Here is a 10,997-nt window from a genome sequence, read left to right as displayed (position 1 = left end):
GTTTGTCTGCAAAGTCAGCAAATATTTTACAGTATTGATCGAGTCTCCTGCTTTAATGCAAGCCACTGGAACTTGTTGAGAGAAAGCCAAGATGCTAATCCAGGAGGGCAGGTGTGGGGCGAGAGAATGACTTTCTTCTCACCTACAATCCCCCCCCACCTCTTCTTTCTGCAGCTTTAGGCCTGAGATTTGGAAGAGGGTCTCTATGGCAACAAGCAGGGACAATCTCTGAGTATCCAGCTCAGCGGGGGAAGAGATTGGACCAAACTGGAAGCAGGAGGAAAGAAGATGTTTGCAAAAGGGTGGTTCCAGATGGAGAGTTCCTCGCTGTCTAATCAAGACACTTTGCAGTTACCTAAACCTCCCTCCTTAACAGATTTTGTGTGGTATATTAAAAGAAAAAAAGGTGGGGAGGACTAGAAGTTACAAAAAAAGACAATTTGCTCCAGACCTGGTCTAAAAGTTCCAGAAATGAGGCAAAGCAGCTGCAGATTAAAAGCTTTAACTGAAAAACAGCAGGAATCTTTAGCAATGGACCTCTCACTCCAACTTTACAACCGGTCCGTCTCTTTGAGCTGAGGTGACTTATTTTTAATATTTTTATATTCATGATTTTAATTGTAAGCCGCCCAAGAGTTGCTGTGCAGTGTGATCATATAACTGTAAGGAGGGGTCCTTGGTGCTTTCTGAGCTTGGTTGTTTTCTTGCAGATGTTACATTACCCAAACTCAGTAATATCATCAATGCTAGTGATTTATTTTTATTTATTTATTTTATTTAGATTTATATACCGCCCTTTCCCGAAGGACTCAGGGCGGTTTACAGGGCATTTAAAAAACAGTCAATACAAACATTAAAACAAATTAAAAGAAATTAAATAGAACCCTGAGAAAATTAAAACCCAGTTAAAATTAAAAATAAAAATAGTGATGATGTGATTAGCAATAGATGATTAGTACTGATGATGTAACTGAAGATGATGTTTGGGTAATGGAACGTCTGCAAGAGAACAACCAAGCTCAGAAACACCAAGGGACCCCCCCCACACACACATTTCAACCCTGAGCTACAAATGTTCTCCTTTATTGATATAATTGTAGTAAATTATATAATTCACCATATCAGTGTTCCTCTGTTGTTCTCGCTAACTTACACACACACACACACACACACACCAAACAAGTGCATTTTATAGCTAAACCAACTCATCAGAGACTTGACTCAGGACCATGAGCAGGTAATGTCCCATTATTGTAAGGCTGAGGGTTTCTAAAGAGCAAGTAAAGTTTGACCCTCACGGCTCTTTCATGTGTATGAAGCTATGGAGAATACCTCAGAAGCAAGCCAGCATCAGGATCCCCTCACCAGCTATCCCCCTTATCCCCCGATCCCTATCTTTGGCTGAGCCGTTTCTATAAACATCCCTGGGTTGCCATAGTAACAGAGATCCTCGCCCGAAGCCCCTCTATATGTGAATCCCCTATCTCCAGCCTATGTAAGGTAAGCATAATATGCAAGTCATGTGGGAGGGAGGGAATGTGGTGGTCTAGAAGAGCTGGGAGGGAGGATCTACGGTGGATCTTCCCCAGGAAGTTGGAAGACAAAATGGGGGCGGGAAAGCGTTTGGGTGCTCAAGTTGCTGATGGCAGGGTTGAGCCAAGCACATTTGGAATGAGACGGGGGGGGGGCACAGTTGATTGGCAGGTGTGATGTAATTGGAAAGTGAGGAGAGGGTGTCGCCTAGCGATCTCCCTGACAGCCCTAGGGTGGTTTCTTAGCAACCGTCAGATTTAGGAAGTGATTTCTAGAACGTCATCCCAGTTCAGGGCAGGGAAAGAAGGAGATGGTGCACACACAGCCCAGTCAGTGCCTTTTGAGAGGGAGGGGACCGAAACCTGAGGAACATGCCAAGAGCCAGATGACCATTAATATCTCCATTAGTAAGATATGTGGTTTTGACGGGTGGAGATTTTCTAAATCCTCAGGTGGAACTGCAGAAGACAAAATATCAGTGAAAATGTTCACCATGAGGGCAATGGGCAAAGAAGGAAATAGGCAGAAGATGCCATGCCTGAGAAAATAAGCACGCCCCTCACCCGGAGACATATAGTGAGACAGGCAGCATACAAAAATATTTGTGAGGATTTTTTGCACTGGTTTGCATGCAAGATGCTGAACGTACAAAACAGAGCTGCTTTGTATACCTTAGATATAGAAAAGTGGAGATGTTAGCAATGTTGAGAGCAGAGGGGTCAGCATACAGTATTTCACAAATCAATTGCAACATCTGTGGACGAAGAGGGAACCTTCCTTTAACATTCTCACCGTTCCCAGTCAAAATATATAATAAAACCAATTTCAGTGGATTTCTGCCTTAGCTACCAAGAAACCTTAGCTGCGTGTCTCCGAGGTGCCTGTAATTCCCAACTCATCCCTCATTCCCCCCGCCTTCCTTTCATGAAATGCAGATGGGAAGCTATAATTTTTCATGAGAAACCAGTGCAGGGAGATACTTCTTAAATAGCTTCGCCCTGTCTGCTATGGGAGAAAAATATATAGGTTTCTATCCCAACCCCCAGTGTGGGAAGAAAAACAGCTCAGCAGGAAAATCTCTGAAAAGATAATAATGAAAGGGACTCTCTTCCTCTGGTCCTCCACAAGGAATTAGGGGAAAAATTGCATGTAGATTACTGTAAAAGAAAAATAAAATGTGTTGGTAGAAACTACATTTGATTCACTTTAATCTGTAGGGATTCTAAAAATTAGGACCCTTTCATACGTTATCCATTTTCTACTTGGGAAATGGTGTACATAAAATAACATACTATCATAAAATCGGGGCTTTGAGGTCATCTAGTCCGGCTCAATTGAAGAATCCTATACAGGTAGTCCTCAACTTATGACCACAACTGAGCACAAGATTTCAATTGCTAAGCGAAACTACTGTTAAATGAATTTTGCCCCATTTTATGACCTTTCTTGCCACAGTTGTTAAGTGAATCACTGCAGTTGTTAAGTTAGTAACAGCTGTTAAATGAATCTGGCCTCTCCATTAACGTGGCTTGTCAAAAGGGACCATATAACCCTGAGACACCGCAACCATCATAAATGAGTCAATTGCCATGCATCTGAATTTTGATCACGTGACCATGGAGATGCTGCAACGGTTGTAAGTGTGAAAAACAGTCATAAATCAGTTTTAGTGCCATTGTAACTTCAAATTGTCACTAAATGAATTGTTGTAAGTCGAGGACAACCTGTGCTCACAGCACTATTTAGCCTTTCCTTAAACACCTTCAATGAAGGAGATCTGCTCACCGCTAAGGCCCCACTGTATCACAGTTCTTACCAGCTTTATGAACAAGAAATAATGTTTGCTTAATGTTTACATGAAATTGACCATCCGCAATTTCCTAATTTTGAAAAATAGCTACCTTGCTAGGAACAGTATTATCAAAGTGTTTCACTGCTGGGTTCACACATTGTGCTAAACCCAAGTTCAACTACACTGTTGAACAAGCTATCGTAATTTGATTCACATACAACACATAAATCACAGGTTAGAAACTACAATAGCAGCTTTTCACATTGCATTAATACCAAACCAAATAACTACATTATAGCTCGACTCAATTCAATTTGTGAATCTAAGCATTACTTGTTTGGCTGGCACCTCTATTCATATGGGGCTTGTCTTCCGATAGCTATTAAAGTTATTAGCCCTATTCTGGGATCTTTTCCTTCCAATCAAATTTCACTTCTCATGCTATTCTTATTCTTCTACTCTAGGGTAAAAGGTAAAGGTTCCCCCGCACATGCATGCTAGTCGTTTCCAACTCTAGGGGCCGGTGCTCATCTCCGTTTCAAAGCCGAAGAGCCAGTGCTCCATTGTCATGTGGCCGGCATGACTAGATGCCAAAGGCACACAGAACGCTGTTGCCTTCCCACCGTAGTGGTCCCTATTTTTCTACTTGCATTTTTATGTGCTTTCGAACTGCTAGGTTGGCAGAAGCTGGGACAAGTAACAGGTGCTCACTCTGTTATGTGGCACTCGGGATTCGACCCACCAAACTGCCGACCTTCTGATCGACAAGCTCATCGTCCTAACCCACTGAGCCACCGCGTCCCTTTCTTCTACTCTAGCACTAGTCAAATGAGTCTAACTTTTCCAGTTTCAAATGTTCAAGCATGTACCCAAATCTATGCCCAACTAAACCACATAGCTAGTTATAGGGCTGCATCTCCCTGTTGGATAGCCAGACTATTCAGCCTCTGGCTCCTCTAACTGTTGAGATTTATTTCTGTAGTAGCAAAGAGCCAGTGGCAGCCGAGAACAGGAAAACATAAAGGTGCCAAGTAGAAAACAGTGTGTTGGCGTCACACCGAAGTACAGTAGGAGAAGTAGTCAAGTGGCCAAGGGAATGTAGGTACAAGGTAGCTAGTGACACACCACGCAAGGCCAATTCACATATTGACATATTCACCCACACTGCATCTGGATGGTTACCTTATACACAGTGTGAAAATAAGGCATGAAAAAGTGTATATTACAGCTGAACAATTTATTCTACTATCAATGGCCTTTCGGAGGGAAAAGGGATTACATGAAATATATTAAAGGCAGATTGCTGGAAGGGCAGGAACTGATATATGCAAAAGATCAAACTTTACTAAATTCTCTAGCTACACTGAAGAATTACTCCTATTGTCTCCAATCGGCATTCATTGGGCAGGGTATATTAATTGCTAGTCTTGGTGGGGTAAAACGGCCCCTGTAAATGAACAAAGAGTGAATGAAATAAATGAAACAAATTAAATGCAAAAGTGAAAAAGTAAATGAACAGTAAATGAACAAATATCTCTCTATCAGGGAGATGGCCGGTTTAGAAATATGAAATACAAATCAGTAAATAAATAACAAAATGTAAACAGGAATACATGACCAAATGTACATGAATACATAGGGACCACAAGCCAACAGGACAAGTGAAAAATGAAGGTAAAGTCAGGCATGAAGGCAGTGCAGGAGATAGATGTGTATATAAAATATACAAGAATGAAAGAGACATTTCACAGTCCTAAAATAACCCAAAGGAATGTAGTTCAGAGAAACAATAAAACTGGATCGGGGACTCTCTGGGTGTGCAAAAATTGCTTGATTAAAATGGGAATTAGGGAAATTAGAGGCAGCCTGCCCCTGCCCCCACACCCTTTGCTCTTCTCACTTGCCCTCAGAATCTAGCACTACTGAGTCCCAGCTATCTCTGAACAAGACCTTAGCTTGATACATGCACCAGCGTTTCTCAAGTTTGGCTATTTGTAAGATGTCTGAACTTCAACTCCCAGAATTCCCCAGCCAGCATGTGGCTAAGTCCAAAAACCAAGAATTAACCCAGAGCATTGTCTCTTATCCTTCTCACAGCTTGTGGTCGCCTTTTGCACTCAAACAAGAGAACCTATTCAGCCTTTTCCCCCGGGAATTCATTATCTGTTAAGATGCAAACCCCCAACGCAAGACTGTCATTTACAAAAATTACAATTCGTGCTTACAAACCCACTTTTAATCAAGAGCAAGCTGTGAGCCAACCAAGCTGACCAGGAGAGCCTCTGAGCATGTGCAGAGCACATTCCTCCTTGTCAACAGCAGCACGCCAAATGCTCTCCGGGCCCCTATGCTTTTGGGACTCAAGGAGAAAGGGATGTGGCTGCAGCGCCCACATCCTCTCCTTCCCCTCCAATAACCCCGCTGCTGTGCTCCATAAGCCTGATTGTGCTTCCACACCATGTGGTGGTCTAATGGGAAAAAGAGCACCACGCCAAGAGCATTGTCAAAAGAAAAGTCTTACCTAAGCACTGAAGTCCCTGCTTTCCAATCCCCCTGCAGGAAAGAAAGAAAGAAAAAAAAGGAATAGAAACGGTTAGTTTATACAAAGCGTAGGATGCCTGCTTAAAGAGCACAGAGCTAGCAAATGTCTTAAATGTGACCTTAACAAATGCACATGTATGCTGTAGAAGACAAGAAAGATCGAAAAGAGTTTGCTAGACTCTGGAGAAAATATTAATGCTCAGGGGTTAGAATGCCTGAAAAATATATGGCATCTTTCTCCAATCTTACCCTCCAGAAATATTGGACATTAGCTCCCTACATTCCCAACAACGGCTATTTCCTATACTGGATGATCAGAAAAATCATAGAACATAGAATGTCAGAGTTGGAAGGGACCTTGGAGATCTTCTAGTCCAACCCCCTGCGCAAGCAGGAGTGCAATACCTCTAAAGAGGACCATTTGGGAAGACTGCTAGATGGATTTCAGAAATGCCAAAATCTCTGAGAAAAAAGATCAAGATTTATGTACCTTTTATCCATATAAGACAATGCTTGTTCACCTGTAATAAAACCTGCCTAGGGTTCCATGCCCTCAATTGAGCAAAAGCTTTAATACTTTGTGGTTAATGTTGCAGCTATGAATGCTTGGCTAGACATCCCACCGTGGTCAATGGGGCATGGTTCTTAAAAGACAGGAGCTGAAGGACGCCAGCAGGAAGATAGATGAGCCACTCACTTCACACTCTGCTTGTGGATTTCCCAGACACACCCACTGACCACTGTGGGAACTGAATGCTGGATCCATAGATTTTTGGTGTGATCTAACATAGCTTTTCCTACAGCAGAAAAAGGAGATGCACAGCCTGGGAGAAGAGTCAAGACAAGAATCAGCCTAGAGTCATTATGTTCCCACAAGTGATCCAAGTTCAGCCCCTCTTGAATTCCATTAACTTACCTAGCACTAATTTAGTGCTGTAAATTGAATAGATTGTTGTGTATGGGCATGAGGAATAAATCAGTTTAACTGGAACTTAAAGCTACGTGCAGCAAAGATTCCAGCATCCCGAGCTACATAAGAAATCAGCTAGTCAAATTCATCTCCCTGTCACCATCTCTGACAACTAGAATTCAGGTTTTTAAAAATATTTTGCCAGTGAGATCAATTAATACCTAAAAGAGGCAGATGGTGGGTGATAAATTGGCAAAACTTATGTCAATACACAAGGAGAAATCCATCTATCTATCTCTGTCTTATCTATCTCTGACTTATCAATATACAGTACTTACTTGCTTCTCCCATCTTAAATTTCAGCACTTGGATTTATATTTAGAAATGCACAGAAGGAATAAGCGAGCCAAACAGGTTATGACAGAAATAATTCCACCAAGAAAACCAGACAAATAGTATTGGCTAGAAGAATGAGGTTGCAAGCATTTAATTACCACACATAAAGAACCTCACATAGTACCTTGTGGTGCATCTCTAAATGGTATGTCCTTTACAGGGACAACATCTGGGCTATCGGAGGAGGTGAAACTCAAGCTTAGAAATAATAAAATATTTAAAACACTTTGGAAAGAATTTAGATGACAGGGTCTTGGATTCTTAGCAAGGCTGCAAGAACAACATCCTTATGGGCTGTTTGTCTTGAGCCCACAAAGCATGTTCTCCCAGCTTCTTCCCCTGTGTGTAACATGGCCCCCTTGCCTGGTTCACCAGAGCGATAAACATGTATGAATTCTTACCATATACCCATGTAACACTACATTTTCCCAGAGCATCATAAACAGCCTCTTACTCTCTGAAAGAAAGACACACAGTTTTCTGTATAATATAAGTGCTTATCCTGATATCTCTTGATGGAGACCTTCAGAAGCTGGGTGACACTGTCATTGTTCAACAAGACCATTTTGTTCATCACCTCACCTTAACGTTTAGCTCTTATGTCTGCAAACATTAAAGCAGGATTGGGAAGCCTCTGACTTGCAGATGTAACCCAGCTCATTTGCTCTGGGGAAGCTCCCTCCCCAGCAGCTAAGCTGCTAATGCTGTGCACTGCCTCCCACCGGCTTTCTCAGGGAGGAGGGGAGATGCTGGCCACATCATAGAGAGTGAATCCAGGAATTCCGGCTTTCCAATTTGTCCTGAAAAGTCTGCCTTTTTATGATTTAAGACAGTGTTTTCCAAAGTTGGCAACTTTCAGATGTGTGGACCTCAGCTCCCAGAATTCCCCAGCCAGCTATCGGTTAGCCCGGGGTAGGCAACCTTGGCTCTTTTATGACTCGTGGACTTTAACTCCCAGAATTCCTGGAGTTGAAGTCCACGAGTCATAGAAGAGCCAAGGTTGCCTACCCCTGTGTTAGCCAGTAAATTCCTGGATTCACTCTTTATAATGCAGCTTCAGTGGCCAGCATGTCTTCTCTTCCCTGAAAAAGCTATGCTGGGTGGGGAATTCTGGGAATTGACATTCATGCACCTGAAAGTGGCCAACTTTGGCAAAGACTGATTTAAGGCATAGAATTCTTTTATGAAGGAACAACAGCATAAAGATTCACACCTACCAGGAGGTGCAGTGGGAGAGGAGCTTATCTGTAGGAGCAACCCTATAAATGTAGCTAGCCTCCTGAGAATAATCTAATTTTTCAAGGCCTTCCAGAAGCTAATAAAAACCAATTTGTTTGGAGGCTTTTGGGATTGAGGTACGGAGCTACTGGTGGTCTGTATGAGCTAATACATTAATGGGATTATAAACCATGGCTATATTATTACCATAACTTATTAGTGTTTGCTCCTGTTGTTTTATTATGTTTTTCATTACCTATAAATTGCTTAGCCTCTTTCTGGACTGAGATTGGGAAAACAGCATAAATAAATAAGGATGCAGACGTGGGGGATAAGATTTCTATGACAGAGAGGTAGCTGGCCCTCCTTTTAATTAAAAGTGCAATCCTATATGAATTTTCCTGGAAGAAAGTTCCATTGAATTAAATGAGAATTACTTCTGGGAAGACATAAAATGGATTATACTATGAATCAAAATAAGTACAATCTCCTTGGGTCCCTATTAAATCATCACTAGCAAGGTTTTAAACCCGTAACTGCTATGCCGTGAGGTAAATCAATTAAATAATTATAGCCTTCCCATTGGCTAAAACTGCCCTTATGCTACAGGAGTTTGCTCATGTGTCTCTGAATGAGTCACTGCTCTTACTATATCATTTCTTATCACTTTCTGCTGGAAAGTACATACTACTTCCAGATCAGATCAACATGTCTCTAAATACTTGATCGGGGGCAGACAGTCCATCTCCAGAAACCCCACAGGTTCTGTCCGGTGACCTTCAGAAAATGGAACAGAGCAATTAAAATAAGGCTAATTTCTGCATATTTGACAAATATTTTGAAGGAGACAAATTTAAAACCCATTTTCTCTTAAGGAAGGAAAAATTAGTGGAAAAAACATTTGACTTTTCCGTTCCCGTTACCAATCTTCCTAAAATTTCCAGGGTAATAATAATAAGTTGGAAGGGACCTTGGAGGACATCTAGTCCAACCCCCTGCTCAGGCAGGAAACCCTATACCATTTCAGGCAAATGGCTGTCCAGTCTCTTCTTAAAAACTTCCAGTGTTGGAGCATTCACCACTTCTGGAGGCAGGTTGTTCCACTGGTTAATTGTTCTAACTGTCAGGAAGTTTCTCCTTAGTTCTAGGTTGCTTCTCTCCTTGACTAGTTTCCATCCGTTGCTTCTTGTCCTGCTTTCAGGTGCTTTGGAGAATAACTTGACTCCCTCTTCTTTGTGGCAGCCCCTGAGATACTGGAACACTGCTATCATGTCACCCCTCACCCTTCTCTTCATTAAACTACACATACCCAATTCCAGCAACCATTCCCTATATGTTTTAGCCTCCAGTCCCCCAATCATCTTTGTTGCTCTTCTCTGTACCCTTTCTGGAGTCTCGACATCTTTTTTAGATTGTGGTGACCAAAACTGGATGCAGTATTCCAGGTGTGGCCTTACCAAAGCATTGTAAAGTGGTATTAGTACTTCACTTGATCTTGATTCTATCCCTCTGTTAATGCAGCCTAGCACTGTGTTGGCTTTTTTGGCAGCTGCAGCACACTGCTGGCTCATATTGAAGTGATTGTCTACTAGGACTCCGAGATCCCTCTCACAGTTACTACTATTGAGCAAGGTAGTACCACCTATACTATACCTGTGCATTTGATTTTTCCTGCCTAAATGTAGAACCTTACTTTTTTCACCATTGGATTTCATTTTGTTAGATAGCGCCCAGTGTTCGAGTCTGTCCAGATCCTCCTGTACTTTAAGCCTATCTTCTGGAGTATTGGCTATTCCTGCCAGCGTGTCGTCTGCAAATTTGATGAGTTCCCCATCTATCCCCTTATCCAAATCGTTGATGAAGATGTTGAAGAGCACTGGGCCCAGAACAGAGCCCTGGGGCACCCCACTACACACTTCCTTCCATGTAGATGCAGTTCCACTGAGGACCACACGCTGAATACGGCCTGTCAGCCAGCTACGAATCCATCTGGTGGTGATGCTATCTAACCCACATTTTTCTATCTTATCATGTATGTTTTTATAGTTTAGAATGGCGTGATACCCTAGGGCATGGGTAGGCAACCTTGGCTCTTTTATGACTCGTGGACTTCAACTCCCAGAATTCCTGAACCAGCATGGCTCAGCTTGGAAATCTCTCCATTTCTCCTCAGCATGGCTGGCTCAGGAATTCTGGGAGTTGAAGTCCACAAGTCATAAAACAGCCAAGGTTGCCTACCCCTGGACTAGGGCAGTGTTTCTCAACCTTGGCAATGTTAAGATGTGTGGGCTTCAACTCCCAGAATTCCCCAGGCAGCATGGGAATTCTGGGAAGTTGAAATCCATGCATCTTAAGGTTGTTCAGGTTGAGAAACATTGTCTTAGCACAAATTATATGAAAATTATTGCTACTACTATTCCACCACACATTTTACAATAATAAAGAATTCCACAGCAAACTCTACACTAAACCTCCTTTCTTTCCTAAGAAATCTCTGTCACAGATGATGTTGGGGACAAGATGCCCTACCCCGATACAGACAGCAATCTTAGATTTCCAAAAAGCATTTAAGATCCGACTTTGGTCTCAGGCCTAAGGCTGAATATA

The 10,997-nt window shown here is 42.2% G+C and overlaps 1 protein-coding gene across 1 annotated transcript in view; it reads right to left on the bottom strand.

Moving 5' to 3' along the window:
* LOC308677886 (protein kinase C gamma type-like) overlaps positions 1–10,997 on the bottom strand; it is a gene marked incomplete at both ends in the record, with an annotated part of 48,224 nt that overhangs the window by 26,845 nt on the left and 10,382 nt on the right. Inside the window, one exon of the mRNA XM_081344581.1 lies at positions 5,847–5,878. Within this exon, the coding sequence (XP_081200707.1) occupies positions 5,847–5,878 (32 nt within the window). The remainder of the gene's footprint in view (positions 1–5,846; positions 5,879–10,997) is intronic.

Source organism: Vipera berus (assembly GCF_964194415.1).
Source record: "Vipera berus genome assembly, chromosome: Z".
Classification (NCBI taxonomy): domain Eukaryota; kingdom Metazoa; phylum Chordata; class Lepidosauria; order Squamata; family Viperidae; genus Vipera; species Vipera berus.
Note: the sequence above shows the minus strand (reverse complement) of the source record. Positions and strands in the feature narration are given on the sequence as shown.